Source organism: Haliotis asinina, chromosome 10 (assembly GCF_037392515.1).
Source record: "Haliotis asinina isolate JCU_RB_2024 chromosome 10, JCU_Hal_asi_v2, whole genome shotgun sequence".
NCBI classification, from domain to species: domain Eukaryota; kingdom Metazoa; phylum Mollusca; class Gastropoda; order Lepetellida; family Haliotidae; genus Haliotis; species Haliotis asinina.
In genome coordinates, this window is record NC_090289.1 from 5,695,858 (window position 1) to 5,715,351 (window position 19,494).

At 37.8% G+C, this 19,494-nt stretch overlaps 1 protein-coding gene across 1 annotated transcript; it reads right to left on the reverse strand.

Annotated features, from left to right (window-relative positions):
* Positions 1–3,450: 3,450 nt before the first annotated feature.
* Positions 3,451–17,573, reverse strand: LOC137298843 (uncharacterized). Its single transcript, XM_067831166.1, has 10 exons — positions 17,287–17,573; positions 12,919–13,028; positions 12,595–12,669; positions 11,611–11,674; positions 9,312–9,403; positions 8,124–8,242; positions 7,911–8,003; positions 7,217–7,329; positions 6,505–6,582; positions 3,451–6,345 (listed from the first exon to the last, which is right to left on the reverse strand). The coding sequence occupies exons 1-10, from the start codon at positions 17,419–17,421 to the stop codon at positions 6,220–6,222; spliced, it is 1,005 nt and encodes a 334-aa protein (XP_067687267.1). The 5' UTR covers positions 17,422–17,573; the 3' UTR covers positions 3,451–6,219.
* Positions 17,574–19,494: the final 1,921 nt, after the last annotated feature.

Here is a 19,494-nt window from a genome sequence, read left to right on the forward strand (position 1 = left end):
ATTCTTTCTCATAATCCCTTTGAGTATGGGTCGGGTGGATTACATTTTCACGTAGTATTTTATGTTATGTTAAAAATCCATGGATTTCTGTAAAAATGTATACCCTTTCTCCGATTGAAGATCAAGTTTTAAAACTTCATTCGCATTTTGAGGGTCAAAGTTGTATTTTCTGTAGTGAACAAAAAAAGAAGAAATCCCAGGCCTAATCATGACCATGAGTATATTTGAATGTAATTATTTAATAAACTCAGCTTGGAAAATGAGTTTAAATTTCCCTAGCATGGGTAGTTGGGAAAGTGGAACAATAATTTAATTTCTAAACATTGTATATGTGATATTGATATCATCATCATGATATCCGTGGCCTTCTCTTGAACAGTATCGCGTCTAATATGTTTGTTACATGAAATTGGAACGTGCTATTCTTATCTATTTCATGGGAATGGAGTTATAACTATATAACTAAATTGGCGGCTACATAACCACCGGTATACGTTCCCAATTCGTCGAACTCAGTACAGTTATTCCCCCAAAACGCCCTGAAATTGGCCAACCTATGAAGTTTATCTTCTAGGTCACCGATGGTCCCCTTTTAATATCGTTTCAACAATCCGTGGACGGACATAATGTGATCAACATGTATGCATCTGCCAAGAAACTAAGACAGTGCGTAATTCACGTAATAAGCCCCTTACACACCGGCAACATGGAATATACGGATTGTTTATTTTTCAGGAAAAAGGAAAGACAGTGGATAACACTCGTAATATGCCCCTGACGTACTGTCAACATGGAATATTCAATTTGTAGAAATTAAACCACCCCTTACCCTCTCCGTTCATGTTAGTGAACGAAGTGGTGCCCAAACCAACGTTATGTGCAACATTTATAGTGGCCGCTACTTATTACACAGTAGGTTTATTTGCTGGTTCCGATCTGTGAAATGAAATTGTTGCTCGCTTATAATCTATCATATCATTCTATATGGTGAGCTACAGGGCATTCGAACTCATTTTTCACAAAGAGACTTTGAATTGTTGATGATAATCGATTGTTGATGATAATCGGAACACGTTAAAGACTACCGGATTGTGTACAGTTCTGTGGTTAATATGTCATGAACCACACTAATCTTTCATACTAGTATAGTTAATATTTTACATGACGCGATTCTTGCATATTACTGTAGTTAATCCGTATGGGAGATTAGGTATATGTTACGAGTGTAACATATATAACATTATGACAGAATCGAGAGTCCCTAAGGACAGATTGCTCGTCACAATTAATATTAACACTCGACAGAATGTCAAAACACCCTTCCTATTTACACACAGCACTTATTTATTGCATCGATCTCTGAAAACATATCAACATTGTAGCCGAAATATCATAGTTTGTGAGCCAAAATATCATGAAACGGTTCTGATGTTAGCTGCAAAATTGTGTACAGTGTTTGGAATAGATGTATCTGTAGGGGATATCCACACTATGCAATATTTAGCGAAAATGTTTTAGAAAATAAGCATTGCAGGTTAAGTATTATATGAGTCTTAAAATACTGAGTGAAACAAATAGGGGAACACCACTTTATGGCATTGTTAATTAATTTATTTTTGGATTCTCAACCACAGGCCTTTCCAAAGCTGGTTATGAAACTGGAAATATTTAAAGAATGAATTTTCATGTGTTCACGTATTTGTTTCTCCTGGTAAATATGGACAGTTTATTGTACAGACATATGTACTAAACCTTTTCATCTACACTACTAGAAAATTTAACACCACCATATTTTCCAATATTTCTATGACACATTAACTGAAGTAAAATAGGAACAATCGAATGTTCCAGAACCGCCCTAGGGTATTAAATGTGGAAGTAGGCAATATCAACTGTATTGCATGTCTAAGTGAAACTCAACACATATTGATATAAACAGTACATAGGGGGCATGTTTCTATAGACCCAGCACCCACAGCTGCAGCCAATGGTGACATGTTTACAAAACACTTGTCAAGTAGTACATGTCAGTAATGATCTGGTTAAAATTTTGTGTATGAAGACGAAACATTTGGATGCTTGACAAATAAGAAACATTTTCCATTTAGTTCAAGATAACTGACACACCAGTGTAACACTGGGGAAGTGTCTTGACAATGTGGCTAATAAAGCAACATGTTTAAGCATCAACCGAAAAAGTGACTTGTTTCTGAATGAGCATGTACATTAGAGAGGTTGCATGTAGCTTCCTTATGTTGTCATGGAGTCACTGAAGTGAGTGGATGAGTTAAAGGTGATGTTTTTAGACATTTACTAGGTTAGAAACACAACATGGATTTGCTAAAGGGAGGCAACTGTGCTAGTGCCTTAAACAATCTGACCACTTTTTTTGACTGGATGCCTATTTAAAAACTATGTTCTACATCTTTCAGTTGGTCACCAAACGATGCTAAGGTGGAGGTGAAACCAGCATTTTCATCTCACTGCTTTGCCATTATGTTGTGGGTATTAGTTATCTCCCTTAAAAGGTAACAGAATATTCCTAGCTGTCCATCCTTCAGATAGCAAGTCAGGTTTTACCCTGCTTTTAGCAATATTCCAGACATGTGTATGCAGGGGACACCAAACAATGGGCTTCACACACTGTACCCATGTGGATCTTTGGCCCTGAGCAAACCCTGTAACCTCTCAGCTTTTCACTGCCCACCTGCTGATAGAATTTGGTGCAAGCTGTAACATAAAAACAAGAACATATTGGATTCACATAACCACACTTTGGTGTATGATTTAGTGTCACTTTAAACAATATTCAAACAATGTCTGAGGAAGATTATTGAAGGTTCATAGGGATGTATGTGCATGTGTGCATGCATGTGTGAATATTTAGCTCTGAGCTTAGCAGTGTGAGTGAATTTAGTTCTACGCTGCTTCTAGCAATATTCCAAGGTCGGGAACGCCAGAAATGGGCGTCACATATTTTACTCGTGTGGAATTGAGCTGTGTCTTCAGCATGACACGTGAACGCTTTCACCACTAGGCTACGCCACTACCCCATAAAGGGATGAAAAAAAAACCCCTTAATGTCCGCAGCCTAGTCAAAACTATGCATGAATGATCTTTATTTATTTTTTACTCACAGTGTGACAAATAGATTCTGCAGCCATTAGCTTCTAATATTTCTATACATTTGTAGCTGTCATATATTCATCAGTGTCTGAACCTCTGCTGTTTGAAAACACACTCAGCAATAATGCAAACACATAACTAAGAGTGTGGACCAGACAAGCCACTGATTGATATCATTGGTATTGATCACTAAGCAATGACATTCAACGAAGGTACATGGCTGGGGGCATAGATGATAACTGACACTTGAGATGAATGAAAATGGAGGGATACCACCTTGTCCCCCTCTCTTGGTGAATTGTACAGTACAACAGTACAACTATACACAGTATAACTATTTATTAAACTCTTATATAAATACAACATCTGTAAAATGTCATAAACATAACCATATTAGACAAAATGTGGTAATGAAGAGCGTCAGGACTTATTGCATGAATCAAGACGGCATAGGCAGATATCACAGTCCCCTATATGTCAAATGCTTAACACCTCCAGAGTGATATGTGATACATGTGGCATAAACCTGCAGCCATCAGGATATATTTGATCAAAGTGCTACCACTCTCTAAATCCTCCCTAAGCTAGACTAACACAGGGCTCCCTCAAGTCTGAAGATTAGCAGTCTCCTAAACTAGACTTGGTCTAAGCTCAGTGGCCCAGACTAGAACAGGCTCCCTGAACTAGACTTGGTCTAAGCTCAATGGCCCAGACTAGAACAGGCTCCCTGAACTAGACTGGAAGAGGATTCCTGTTTTTTATTTGGTTCATGCATATATTTTTCAAAATCAATGCTTACAAAACAAGCAAAGAGTGTATTCAAGGTGTCCTCTTTCACCCAATAAAAACATAGCATATACACTCAGATTCTGAATATATCTACACTACACAATGATTCTTTGTGTACGATTTAACAAAGGTCCAAGATATGTGCAACATATAGTGTGACAGAATCATATATAGTTGCTAGGGTATGATATGACATCCATTGGAACAATGCTTGTAAATGATACAGCTTTTTTCAGTTGTTAGTTTAATGCAAATGCATGTTATTTCTTAAAATTCATATGCAAAGCCAATGAATGTCATGTTTGCAAAATACCTGAAATAAAACCAAGCACATATAACTCTTGGGACAGTGCAATGTTTGTTCTCTTCCTCTATAAATAGATCATGAAATCTGCTAAAAACAGAGCTGGTACACAAATATGGTCTCCTGGACAATTAGTTTGTCATGGAAATGAAAGTTTAGTCCAGTATAGCTGCACTACAGCCCAGTTTATAAACATATTATCAGGTGGTATGAGAGAATACTGTAGTGCATCAAAGTCAATGCAAATGCTGTTTCTACATAACAATATCTTGTATTTTCAGGGTTTGGTCAATATGAACCAGAAAACACCTTGTCATGGTATCAAGACACAAATTTGATCACATAATATCATTCTAAAAATAATTTTGGTTAAAAACATTTTGAAACTCTGAAGAAACTCAAAGCGTGAGCTAAATATCATACTAAATATATCATAATATACCGTCAAATGAATTTCACACAGTTTGTTTACAAAAGCACTTGAGGCACTACTATTTAAACACTCATTAACAGTAGTTCCTGCCAGGAAAATCTCATTTGCATATTTATCCAACATATTGTATATGACTTGCTTATTTCATGTTGTGCTAAGTGAGTTAACTTTATGATGTTTTTAAACACTATTCCAGCAACACACATTATTCCCATGTTCCCATGTGAACAGAACCCAGGCCATTGATATGACAAGCCAATGCTTTAACCACTAAGCTACCCAACCACATCCTCATACGTTAAAGAGACTCTGAAATAACATATCAGTTACATCATAAACTATGCTTGACATATGGACACTGTCAGGCGCGTAACTTTATTCAACTTCGATGATAAATAGACACTTACTTCTAATACATGTGTTTTGTTGTTAAATGTGATGGTTAGTTATATACTGGCCATATGTTGAAGCAAATAAGGCCTGAACCAGTGACTGATAGTTTGGCCCCTGCCATGGTCTGACATGCTGTCAAGTCAGTCATGACGATTGACTACATAATCTAACATCACAAACATGTAGCACCACTGTTACTATTTCACATTGGACAAAACTGGATACAAAACCATTAGCAAACAACATTTCAAGGGATGAAACATAACAAGAGAAAAGCAATCACACAATGAGATTTGTTCCTTTTAATAAAACAGATGATATCTTATGATAAACTCTTCACAACTTTATTCCTCCATTACTCATGAGTCCATACAAGTGGGGGAAGTGAGTTGTGTTTTACTCCGCTTTTAGCAATATTCCACAAAATCACAGATGGTTGAGTTTGTATGAAGGCTTTGTTGTGTAATTGCTATTTTTAACCATGTTTCGAGTCTGTGACCTGACAATGGGAGTTTAGTTTATGTGGCACAAACTGCACCATTTCTCACTTGACAACATGTGCCATGGCCTTGTCGTGTCTATATGGCATCAGACCTCCACGTCAGTTCTATTGCTGCTATAGGCCAAAGGTCAAAGTGAACGTGTATATAACAACTACTGATGAACGCACTGGCCCCAAATGTTCACAGGTGATGGGGGAACATCGTATAAACAGGCCATCAAGCATTGATGACAACAACACTAACACCTGTAATTGTAAATATGTAGAAAGAAATGGCAACAGTCACAGATACAAATATATACATGAATGAGCACAATGGACAGTTGAAAACATATCCAGGTCTACAAAGTAAGAGATGAAAAGAAAAAATGCGTAAACTTGATGCAATGTGGGACTTTTTCTTTCTCATATGATGATTTCATATATTTCAAACTTGATAACACATCATCAGCTGTCCAGTGGGGTGGGTTGGCCAATGCCTCACTGACTATCCAAGTGTAGGCATTGGTCAACACCTGACTGACTATCCAGGTGTGGGTGTTGGCAACACCTTACTACTGACTATCCAGGTGTGGGGGTTGGCCAACACCTCACTGACTATCCAGGGTGTTGGGGTTGGCTGTCCATGTTTGTATGATTTCTAAAAGTACATATGGGTTCTGTACATGTTTCTTACTGTCCAGGTTTGTATGGGTTAAAGTCTGTGCTCTTCATTGAGGCCAGTGTGTGGTTGACCAGTCGGTGGTGAGCTTCGTCTGCCCTTATGGCAAGAATCACATCCTTCATGGTAGCATCAGCCTGAAACGGTCGAGAATGTATGAGGTGTTGTTCGTAACAGTCATGCCAATATTTTTATGTTTGAATGTAAAATACAAAAGGGTAGTAAAGATTTTGCGGTTCATGAAACTATCTGCTACTGGGATCATCACTGTCATTATCACCATTAGAGTTCCTTACCCTTAGTTTCCAGTACCGCACTGCCACATCGGGTGCAGCCTGGGTTTTCCAGTGAGACATTGGACCATTCTCAATGTCCTGCAATCAATAGACTAACATTAGATTTCGGAAATATATGTATCACATTCCGATATCAATCTCTACAAAGTCTATAATCTGAATAGAAGTCGGATCTGAACTTCAGGACTGGAGACAAGGCCATCTTGAGTCATTCTAAAAAAACCCAGATGTCTCATAATACACTAGTTTATTTTTAACCATATTTTTAACAATCACAATACCCCTTTATCTGAACGTTTGGATGTGCATGTGCATGTGCTTGTGTGAGTGTTTGTGCTTGTGTGAGTGTTTGTGCTTGTGTGAGTGTTTGTGCTTGTGTGAGTGTTTGTGATTATGGTTTAACCCAACATTCAACAATACCGCTGCTATATAATGGCTATCTGTAAACAATCCAGTCTGGACCAGACAATCCAGTGATTACTATGACCAACAATCCTTGCCACCATTGTAAACTTGTAAACATTGATCCAGCAGATGGCTGCTGGTGAACATTATAGCCCTATCTACCAGCTGGTGCTCACACTATCAACCTCTATAATCTTGCTCAGGTCTGATCACATACAGGTTGCTCTAATATCACTAGATATCAATTTACTTCACTCTAGGTAGCATAATATATAAAGAGAAAAGACAAATAAAAAGCAGGCCTCACTTCTAGACATTTGGTGTATGTTTTAACAGCCTCCTCTTCCAGGTATCCAACAAAGCGATGACAGAACCGAGGGCTGATGAAGTATGTCAGGCCAAACATCGTCACAAACACCCCTTAAACACATCAGAAGTTTATTAAACACTGAATACACCATAGCTACTAACAGATATTATTATGAAAGCGAGTGAGTTTAGTTTTATGCTGCTGAAACCAATATTCCAGCAATAGCTCAGTGGGTGACACTAGAAATGGGCTTAACCTATTGTACCCAGGTGGGGAATCAAACTCAGGTCCTCAGGTGACGAGCAAATGCTTTAACCACTAGACTACCCCACCATCACTTATTATAATAAGACACACATGAAGCATTATGAAGTAGAGGATGTGTTACAGATATGATAATGATGATCTGACAAATAGGCAAATGTTCCCCAGCAGAGACAACTGTACATCATATATCCTAATGGGCCAATATCATGGTCATATATGGGCATATATAGATGCATATTTATCTGGATTACCTAAATCAATTACCCAGTAAACGATCCTAAATTAGCAAAATTAACATGCATATAAAAGCCATATACTTCTCTTGGATTTCACCATCAAGGGAAACATTTAAAATATCACTTTCATACTTTCCTCACCCACTCAAGATTCAACCTTCTAACCTATCGAAAAAGCTACCACTTACCCTGTGAACCAATGACAGCAAGTCGGAAAAAAACAGATGGTTGTTTCAACTGCAAAGCTGTGAGGAGATGCATTCTTTCATTTTCTGCCTCCTCTGGAATAATATGAAGAAAGACTGGAGTCAGAGAAACATACACTGACTGATGTATAACAATGTGTATTGAAGAAAGGGGGAATTATCAAAAATGGCAGATATAATCCAATGACGTTGTACCTAATAGTGTGTGAATCCATCCATAATCCCTCTGCATCATCCTCAGTGACTTCATGTGCCGCGCCATTGCCGCCACCATCCCAGGAACACCAGCGACAGTCTCTAGGAAACATATTCTTCTGTTTAACATACAATAACAGATTTGTTATTAACACATATTTTGGCATTTGGGACAGTTGTGTTAACATACATTTATTTCATTAATATCATTACAATATTGGTAATAACATGCCAGTAATATCAAGTTGATGAGGTGTCCAGAATATCATGTTTTTACAAGTAATGTTTTCTGATCCTGATGAACCAGTCACTGTGCACATACCAGAGCTTGCATCAGAGGTTGCCAAATCAGTAAATCAGTGTTAACACTTTCAGTTCTCTGTATAATTAAATGATGTACATGTGATTTCTGTACAACATAGGTAATTTTAACGGACCAAATACAAGTGCTAGTAAAAATACCAGAGCCATGATATTGTTGTGAATATTTTGGACACACTGCTGTTTCACAACAAAATGGCATCTACACACAAGAGGAAACATTACAGAAGGAATATTTGTGTTCTGTCTGGATTTCCCATTGTTACCATCAACTTTACATCATGAGTGAGTGTGTGGATGAGTGAGTATGCTTTTACATTGCTTTTAGCAATATTCAAGCAATATTAAGCCAGGTGACACCAGAAAAGTGCTTCACACATTATGCCGATGTAGAGAATTGAACCTGGGTCTTCAGCATGCTTTAACCACTAGGCTACCCCACCACCCATATCATAAGGGATAAAAGATGAACTGACACTCACATTGTGTAGTCTATGAACCAAACATCCCTTTCCTGGCTATTGGTGGAAATAACTTTAAAATTGCTAGTGTTCTCTGGTATAGTGGCATATGTAAAATCATGACTGGGACGTCAGGCAGTGGGTTATTTCCACTCCTGTGAGCATTCAGTGTCTGCTTAGGGTTCAACTGACATGACCTTCTTTGAAGTGGATATGTGTCACAGCATTAAATAAACAATTTCAACAAGATAGATATTAGACTTGTGATTAACTGCACATTCTAATGCTCTTTAATGTCAGTAAGGATCATCAAAACACCATGAAAAATTTGATATCACAACCACCAATCACAAACCAATCCTGAGCTCTCACTCAACTATGGAAGAGATTTGCAATGTGTACTTACGTAAGCCATTTTTTTTCATTCCGCTCTCCAAATATAAACCCAGAGAAGATGTCAAACCCCTTTCTGAATACCTTGACCGTCATAAAGGCCATCTGGATAGATGAACAAAAAGTAGTGTTCAGCTTTGTCTCATGAGTCGTTTACAGTAGGCCGAAGGATCTCATTATTTCATTGTACAGTCTGTTTGATTCCATTTGAGACCGATGAATTGCTCACTAACACAAAATCTAATAATTGCAACAAAACCAAATTTTCCACAGCCACATGAAATCGACAGACCAACTCTGATGATGTGTCTCATAATTTGGGACACCCAAACAAAAAAGTTGTTTAACAAATGATCATCATTTTCTTGTCACCTTTCGCTATTTTGCACGAGGGTGGCCTCTTGCTGGTAGAACAGCCAGGTAGGCAAGGTGCATGTGTGAAATTGACACGTGTGATTTGCTCGGCAAACCGGACATTCGTGATTGCAGTACCTGAAACAATGAGATTATCACACAACGCTAAGTCCATTACTTGCAAAGTATTTAACTTTTTTAAAATGAAGGTGAAAGGGGTAGGTCTCAATATGCTTTGGCTAAGAATCGTATGTGCTGTTGGGATGATGGAAGAAGTTAAAAACTATCTTGAAAAACTGTACCGATTCAACTGAGGGGACTGTCTCAAAACCTACACAATGTGAGAAAGTCGACTCATTTCAACAACAGCTGGTTAAAAACACCATTAAGTGTCTATATAAACAAAATACCTTTGTCTCTCTGCGTATTCTGAAAGAGCATATGGAGACAAATCATTCTTTGGTCATTTCAAAATATTAGTTATGGAAGTTGCTTCACAAATTTGGTTTCCGTTACAAAAAAGTTGGCTCAGAAAATAGACATGCTCTTGCGAGAGGTCTGATATTGTTCGACTAAGAAACCAATACTTATGCACAATTCGAAAGAAACATACAGAGGGTTACGAGCCTGTATATTTGGACGAAACATGGGTAAATGCTTCCCATACCACAGGGACACAAAGGTTCGCTAGCTCCTCTTCAGAGTCCTGTGCCAGAAAATTACCACTTGGCAAGGGAGAGCGACTGATTGTGCTCCAATCAGTCGCTCTGATTGTGCTGGTTGCAAGAGTCGGGGATTCCTACCTGGCTGTTCCCTAGTCTTCAAGGCAAAATCTAAAGACAACCGAGACTATCATACCGAAATGAACAGGATGGTTTTCCTAGAATGGGTACAAAATCAGTTGGTACCAGCACTGCCCCCAAAAAGTCTGATTGTCATGGATAACGCTCCATATCATGCCGTTCAAGTACCTAATACAAAGGCCCCAACATCTAACAGTAAGAAGGCAGACATGCAAAACAAAGCAATATCGTATCCAGAAAAAGCAACCAAACCTGTTCTGTATGACATCATCAAGTCAAATAAAACCACACCTGTCTTTAAGGTTGATGAGTACCTTACAGAACATGGTCATTCAGTTTTGTGATTGCCACCCTATCATTGCGATTTAAATCCAATAGAACTCATTTGGGGTATCATGAAATCGAATGTTGGCAGGCAAAATGTAACATTCAAACTTCGGGATGTACAGACGTTCAACAGTCAATAGACCCATCACCCAGGAAACATGGCAATAGTGCGTTGAGAAAGTTGAGAATGAAATAGAAAGACATTATTGGGAACAAAGTGGACTGGACCATGCCACCATCAAGCCAGTCATCATCAGGGTAGACTCTGATGACAGCTACACCGATTTGGACCGCAGCGTCTTCTGAAAGTGGCAACACTGACTGGTCCCATTGAACATCTCAAGTGGTAACCAGATAACGGCTTTTGAGATGACCCCATCTTCACAACACACGCTTGTTGATTACCTGGCTGTTCTACCTGCAAATGCCTCCCCCCTCGTACAAAATAGCGAAAGGTGACAAGAAATTGATGATCGTTTGTTAAACAACTTCTTTTTTTGGGTGTCCCAGATTATGAGACACATCATCAGAGTTGATCTGTTGATTTCCTATGGCTGCACAGAATTTGGTTTTGTTGCAATTATTAGATTTTGTGTTAGTGAGCAATTCATCGGTCTCAAATGGAATCAAACGGACAGTACATGTATTTCATGTGTAACCTTATTTTGAAAACAGAACTTTTGGCAAGTAATAAACCATAATTAAATGCTTATCAATAATGTTCACATGTATAGTGCTCTGCATAAAACAAGACAAGTTTAGTACAAATATCATTTTGAGTTCTGCCTTTAAAAACAAAGAGGTCTGATCATGGGAGATAACTCTCACCTTCTCCACCTTTCCCTCAGGCTCCTTGTGAGTTATTTTGACCTGATGCAATTGTTCTTCATTCCTGTGAAAGGACAATTATCATGAGCAAACACATCTACACACATGCAAATTAGGGCTTCAGTGATACACAATCACAATCAATGAATGATGAATGTTTAACGTAAACAAGTTGGCGGGAAATTTGGACACCAAGTTAAGCACAGAAAAAAACACCTTTTTCCTGCCCAAAGTCACATTGTGAGTGAGGCACACATAAATATGTTTGTTTGTTCATTAAAGATGCACATAGCAGAATCATGATGCTTTGATGCTCAGACCTTGCATAGAACAAAAGGTTTCCAGTGCATCAAAGACATGACAAGCTTTCATCTTGTATATGGCAAATTTATTAGCTTTATATGTGAACTTTTAGCTTCAACCTTGTTCTGGTTATAAGTCATATGAGTGATGTTCCCAGATGAAGTTACATCAGGATGCTTTAGCCTAGTAAGTAGCGTTTGCTCATCATGCCAAACTCATGGCTTTGATTCCCACAATATGTGACTACTATTTCTGGTTTGATTTAAATAACACTGCATCAATTTTGCTAAAAGCAGCATAAAAACTCACTCTGTCCCACACTATTTCAAAACCCATTCAATAAGGCACAGCATTTCTACACTGTTTTTTTTTCTGCCTTATTAATAACCAACTCAAACCAAAGCATTGAGAGGTCCAAGGTGGATATCTAAACAGGAGGAGATACAATCAATACATGATAATCAACTGAGAGACAGACATTCAGATGGACAACAGTTGAATTCAGTGAGTGAGTGAGTGAGTGAGTGAGTGAGTGAGTGAGTGAGTGAGTGAGTGAGTGAGTGAACAAACGAACATGGTTTTACATGGCTTTTAACAATATTTCAGGAAAATGACGGTAGGGGACACCAGGATTGGGCTTCCTTGTGAAGAATAGCTGGGCTTGGTACAAGGCCTACATACCATATCGGATGGGGCATAGTGTACGTTCCAATGGGAGGTTTCTCTTTCTGGGATAGAGGGTCACTTTTCCCAGACCTGTCAAAATATAGAAGTCACAGTTAAAGAAAAGCTATTAATAGTTACGATATCACTGCAGCAAGTTTTCATTGCACTAAGACATCCACAATATGTGGACTAATGTCCTCTTTCATTCAGAACTCCTTGTGTTATTTGGTTAGGTACACAATTTGTTTCACCTGTCTCATCCTGACATAGAACTTTGACGCCTGATTTGTTGATGGCTTCTCATAACAACATTATTCACATATGTATCACCTTACTCACCTAAAGTGTTCAAGATGAGAGGGATCTGGCATGTTGTCAAATTTTCCTTCCTTGAAATTCTTGATATTATCCTGAACATCTTTGTCTGTTGCCAGGCAACGAGTAAACACCTAAGAGAAAGAAATGCTATTAAAACATATCCAAGATATACTTCCAGAGACATTAAAGTGTTTACAACTGTATAACAACTGACCACATTTACAAAATGATGACATCATGATGTAAAGCTGTACAACAGTTAATGATTATTATAACAGATGCAGAATCAGAAGAACTAAGCCTGAATATCTACTGCAGATACTTCACGCATGCAGTTCAACATAAACATATGAAAATATAACTGATACTCAGTTAAAACTGTAAAACTATAAGACACAGTCTGACGGATTTATATTGAACTGCAAAAGAAATAAATAAATGGAGTCTAATTAAAGTAAGTGTTCATGTTTATGTCTTTACACCAGAAAAAAAGAGATGGGTTCCTTTGGCTGTTCAGTATAGTTTCAACACTGGTCAAGAGCATGCTGATTTTCCATCTGAAATCAGTGAAAAACAGAGAAAACAAACGCTTGGCCTATCTTGTCAGCATTACATCTCATCTCGTGGTGATGGTGTGATTGTCAGGCCACTGCACCACTCCTCAAACTGTCAACTTTGTCATATCACTCAATGAGATATACATGTCACTGGGTCAGAAACATTGTTTTCTTGCACCATAGTGCACTCACAAAGATACGATTACTGTATATCTACTTGAGTGAGTGAGTGAATGGGTGGATGAGTGAGTGAGTGAGTGACTGGGTGGGTGAGTGAGTATGTGGGACTCAAGAAAGGGGTTTCACATATAGTAATCATGTGAAGAATCGAACACAGGTCTTTGGTGCGACAGGTGAACACTTTAACCACTAGGCTACACCACTGCTCCATGACAGTCAGAGAAAATATGTCCCTTTTCTCCATGTCCCACCTTGGGAAATTCATCTCTCCTTTTCCTTCATTAAGACTGACAACCCTCTCAAAATCTGACTAGGCCAGACTAATTCTATTTGTAGTTTTACAAATCTGCCGCTCATATTTTTCTTCAAGTATAAGAAAAATATATCAAAATAAATTTTCCCTGCTCTTAAAATAAAATCCTCATTTTTATTGCCGAAAAATGTAAACTTACAAGAAAATTTTATTTAGATTGTTTTTTTTCCCCTACACACTTCATAAATTGCCAAAAGTAAAATACTTTCAGTATTTAGAAGGAATTTTTCTTTTGATTAGAAATTTTATGTTTATTTTTTCCCTCTTGACTCAAGAATTTCTGAGCACAAAAATATGTAAAACAAGAAATAAAATTGGTCTGGCCAATAACACTGTGTATTTGCCCAACTTAATGATTTGTGAGTAACTACATCCATCACTGGTTGTATATATTAAAAATGTTTGTTTTAAAACTAGTTTTAGGTCTGCCCTACAGGCATAAGGACTTAATCTACTGTTGCCACTACCATGTTTACTACGCTATTGACATTCTGATACATAAAGCTTCAAACCCTGCGCTATTTGACAAAAATTAGACCAACAGTTCATTTCACTCCAATAATATTTGGCAAAACACTTCTAATCTAGTACACTTTACTGTACATTTCACCTAATGATTCAAGTTCATCTTGTTTACAGGACAAATGGTCCAGTATCTCATAACTCGTAACTCAGAGGGCTACCAGAACATAATTTGTCATAAACATAGTCTGTTACATGCATTTCAACGAGTGACTGCGACAAAAAAACAAACATAAGCTCAACTGTGCATCAGTTCATCTATCAATTCTTTGATAACATTTACTGAAAACATTTTGCTGTCATGGGATTGGGTGGTCAGGCTAGCTGACTTGGTTGACACATGTCATCGTATTGCGTAATTGTGTAGATCAATGCTCAGGTTGAAGGCCACTGGATTGCCCAGGTCCAGACTCGATTATTTCAAACTGTTGTGATACACTTGGGATATTGCTGAGTGTTGCATAAAACAAAACTCACTCACTCAAATCATTTGGAATGATATGGCTTGGGATGACGAAAAGAACCTTTTGCTTCCTGGCTTAATAACTTAAATGAGAAATGTACATCACTATTTCTTTTAACAATATTATAAATATTGTTGCCCTTGTGGTGTAATAAATGTTATATCCCCCATTTAGGGCAACTGTGTGATGGAGGCCAGCAAAGGGCTGTATCTTTGAACGCTTTTACAGAGCAGTGGATGTTTAGGCACCTGGATATCGTTATGTGGCAACAGGAAAAGCACAGTGGTTTTGGTGGTTTCACTTGCAATTAGGCTACTGAACCCAGAGCTATTAGACTTTACACCTGCAAATCCCATAGGTGTATTTTCCCAGTAAAACCAAAACCTGCAATTTGTAATGATGCACTGTGCTACCTTTATGGACTGCCACTTTCTAAATACAAAAATACAAATATACATGTATTAATATTCCATGTTTGAATAATACAAGACAAATGCTTAGTTTCTGAATATCTTAATTGAAAAGGAGCCACAGTTATGGGAAATACTGAACCCTGGGGAAATCTAGACTTGATTCATTTAAGGCGTTTACATTGCTGGGAAGGCTAGGCAGTAGGGAAAATAATGTGGTTCAGTGACTGTGAGACAGACTACATTGCAGGCAGGGCTAGGCAGTAAGGAAAATCATGTGGTTCTGGGACTGTGAGACAGGATCTTAAAATACATGTATTAACATGCTATTAAAGAATAATATATGTATTAATGTTAAGTGAATGTCTGATAGTCAAACTGGAGGAGTACAAAGCTACGACTAGTATGACTAACATCTACAGGGATTCAAAATTTTTTTAAAGCAACTTGTCACAGGGCAAGTGACTTCAAGAAAGTAAATTGTCCTGCCTAATTTTCCACCTGTCCTGATTTTATGGCACAATGTTTGATGTTAATGTTTACTGGACTATTTATCGAAGTGTGATAAATTTCAAAGAACAACAGCTCTAAATTACTATTATTGCGAAATGTAATACCTACATTATGAGCAGATATGAAATGAAATCCAAGTTTATTTGCAGTTTGAAATCATAAACGTAAATTATCTAGTAGCCCACGGACGAGTTAGATACCATAATTTGATGGCCCGAAATGAAAACTGACTCGTCCCAGGCATCGGGCCATGGGATTTTTTCACCGCTGATCAGGACTCTGACATGAACATGTTTTACAGCAAACCAGTCCCTAAATCATATTCAGAAATTATAATAAAAAGGAGCCACGAAACTTTCTACAATATCAGGAGATACTGAAACTGTGGTAATGCAGACTTACCACATATGTATATTCTACACTTAGCTGGGCCATATTTGATATGTTTATTTCAGGATCTGTATAAGAGATGGATAGCTTGGGTTTACTTGCAGGCTTCAGATCATGACAAACAACATGAGTGAGTGAGTGAGTGAGTGAGTGAGTGAGTGAGTGAGTGAGTGAGTGAGTGAGTGAGTGAGTGAGTGAGTGAGTGAGTGAGTGAGTTTAGCTTTACACAGCACTCAGCAATATTAGAGGCAGCTGTCTGTGAATAATCGAGTCAAAATAATCAAATGGCAAACATGGGCTGCTGAAGACCTGTTCTACCCCTAATCATTATGGGTCGCAACATGAAGGATATTACATCACACACATATATTTTAGATCTTGGGGACAGACAGATCAAGATTGGTCTATGACAATTATACTCACCCCACTCATCTACCATTCTAAGTAACATTTTTACCTGGCCTTTCCCCCGTCCCCAATACATGTAACATTATTTTTCATGAATCTCACCTCCACCCATTAATAAGTGTCAGTGCATCAAATAATATTCAAATAACATCTTATAACCTTCAATAGTAGATAAAACAGAATAATATGGGGCTCTTAGTCTTTCCAAGTCTCCCATGCCAAAGAGTTGTAAACGTTTGGGCTGTGTCATTTCTTTCTGGACAAACACTCAATCTCATTCCCCTTTTTTCCACCCCTCAGTTTAGTACAAACACCCTACAAACCTCCACCCACCCCCTTCTTATTTTGGGAAAAAATCCCTTTGAAAAGATAACTGATTACAATAGAAATCAACAACAATAACAATAAAGACGATAATCAGCACCACATTAATTTAGATAGTTAATTTTCATTGTCAGGAAGACTGGAAATATCGGATTAACCAGATTGCAGTTTAGACAGGTCACAGGGCACCTGGATTTTCGGGCTCTTATTGTTCGAGGAAACTGTAACATCAACACTAACAGTCCAAAAAAGAATGCAATGTGCATTTTTTCATACTGGCCTAATGGCCATAACTTAATTTCTCTTACCGCAGTTCCTGAAAGACGTTGTTGCTTTGGAACGGTGCCATTGCTGCCGGGGAAACTGTGAGTCCCAAGACTTTTCAACTTCAAGCACTGACTTGCTTGGACATGTCCTTTCATAATCACTCGGATAGCTGTCATCGTTCGTTTTGTCTTGATCGGCAATGACAAATACTGAGTATCACAATATCGTTCAACAATCAAAGACTGACGCTGCTGCTATCAACTTGACATTGTGGAGAACCTCTTGTTATTTATTCCTTAGCTAATTGTCCGCGCATGCGCACGTGGGTAATTTCGTCACGACTGTCCTGATTATATTTATAAATAGCTTTGGTCGCTGAGAAAGGGATTCCCTCAAACACTGGCCTCGTATGGAGTTGATATTTGACACAATGAGTAGTAACATGTGGTATTAACAATATACTTTACTTTTGTTGTGATTAAAGTGTTTTTATAAGGACATATACGTATAGGAAAATGAAAACTAGCAAAAAGTTTCCGTCGTTTCAACCAGATCTGAGCGGTATCCGCTGGCTGAAGAACGTGACCTCACCTCACCTCGTTACAAATGATGCAAGGTCATGGACGATGTCGTCAGGAAATACCCAGGGAATGCAGACGAAAAAAACGTCGAAATTAACATTATTCGATACATTTATGGTACAAATACTGGTTGAGGCATCTGGAAGACGTGATTTATTGTCTGTTCTTAAAGAGGCGTTTGTATATAAACTTTTTTTCAGTTTTGTTTCAAATGTGTCTTCTGGATGTTTCACAACACACATAGCATATTAAACTTGAATTTTAGGGTGAAAGCTCAGGTTAATGGCTCTGTGAAGAAAAACTAAGTAAAACTTGGCGTTGGAAGTAATTAAGTTTCGGCGTTTGTTTCTTTTTGATTGACGGTTGACTGTATTCTAGCCAGACGCTTACTCGAGGATTAACGGTACATATTCGAAGTCCTACCAAGTTGTTAGAAGAGTACTTCCCCCGTCTTTCCCCATTACAAAATGAATTAGATGAATGTATGTTATTTTACGCTGTGTGTATTCATATTCAAGCTACAGCGACGTGCATTCGATCAATTCGGAGACAGCTGACTTGTCATGGTATGGGCGATGATCAACGCCGGCGGACAACAGATTAATTGTTTTTACATTCGCAATATTTTATTGACGATCAGAAAGAAGCATCAAATTCAAAGAAAGTTACTCAGTTTATGGCATCAAGTAAAGGTATACATAGGAGCTACGGGACGGTAAGGTAGCTCAGTGGTTAAAGCGACCCGGATTCGATTTGATGGGTACAGTGTGTGAATCCCATTTCTGGTGTGCCATTCCATCTGTGACATTTTGCTAAAAGCGGCTTAAGACTAATGCCACTCACCATGTCACATGTATACTGGAATATGACAGCACCATCCTTAGCACAGCGAAGAGAAGTAAAACCATGCAGGTACGGATAACGAAAATCGAACAGAAATCGACAGAATACAAAACGTCTTTAGGCGTTTGGCAAGTCAATTTTATGTTATGAAAATACAGATACATTTATTCTTCTACAAATGTAGGTGTAATACTAAGTTAAAGATATCAATTATATTTTCTGAATTAATTGAATAATTGAAAAAGTTTAAAATTCATTTGTGATATTATAAATCACTTACCGGTATCCTAAAATGTCACTGTGACATTAAAAATCTTTCATGATATCTCTAATAAATCATTTATTTGTCCAATTTACCACCTATCCAGGATTTAAATCATTAATGAATAAAGAATGTTACCCGTCCGCTGTTGCCAGAGACTGCTATTCCAATTAAGATCATACGAACTACCACTATATAAGGTAAATACGGGTTGGTATCTGGGAACAAATACCTCTTGAAGTAAGAATATGTTTAATGTGTAACCTACGAGTAATCGAAAACGGATATCATTTCATCCTAGAATGTCTTGCCTACCATAGTCAAGAATAAGATTCTTAATTCCATTGCATTACGTCTGATACCATGCATTATCAGGAAACGTAATACTCTGATAACATCTCAAAAATCTATATCGGGCTCAACATTCGTGCAAAACTGATTAAGGAATCAGCGTATAAACGGAAAGTATTTTAAAATGATTAACTACGGAGTCATGAAAGTGAATTTCTTGTCACCTTGTCGTTGTTATTGAATATGGTTTTGTTTTGTTTTTTAGTTGTTTT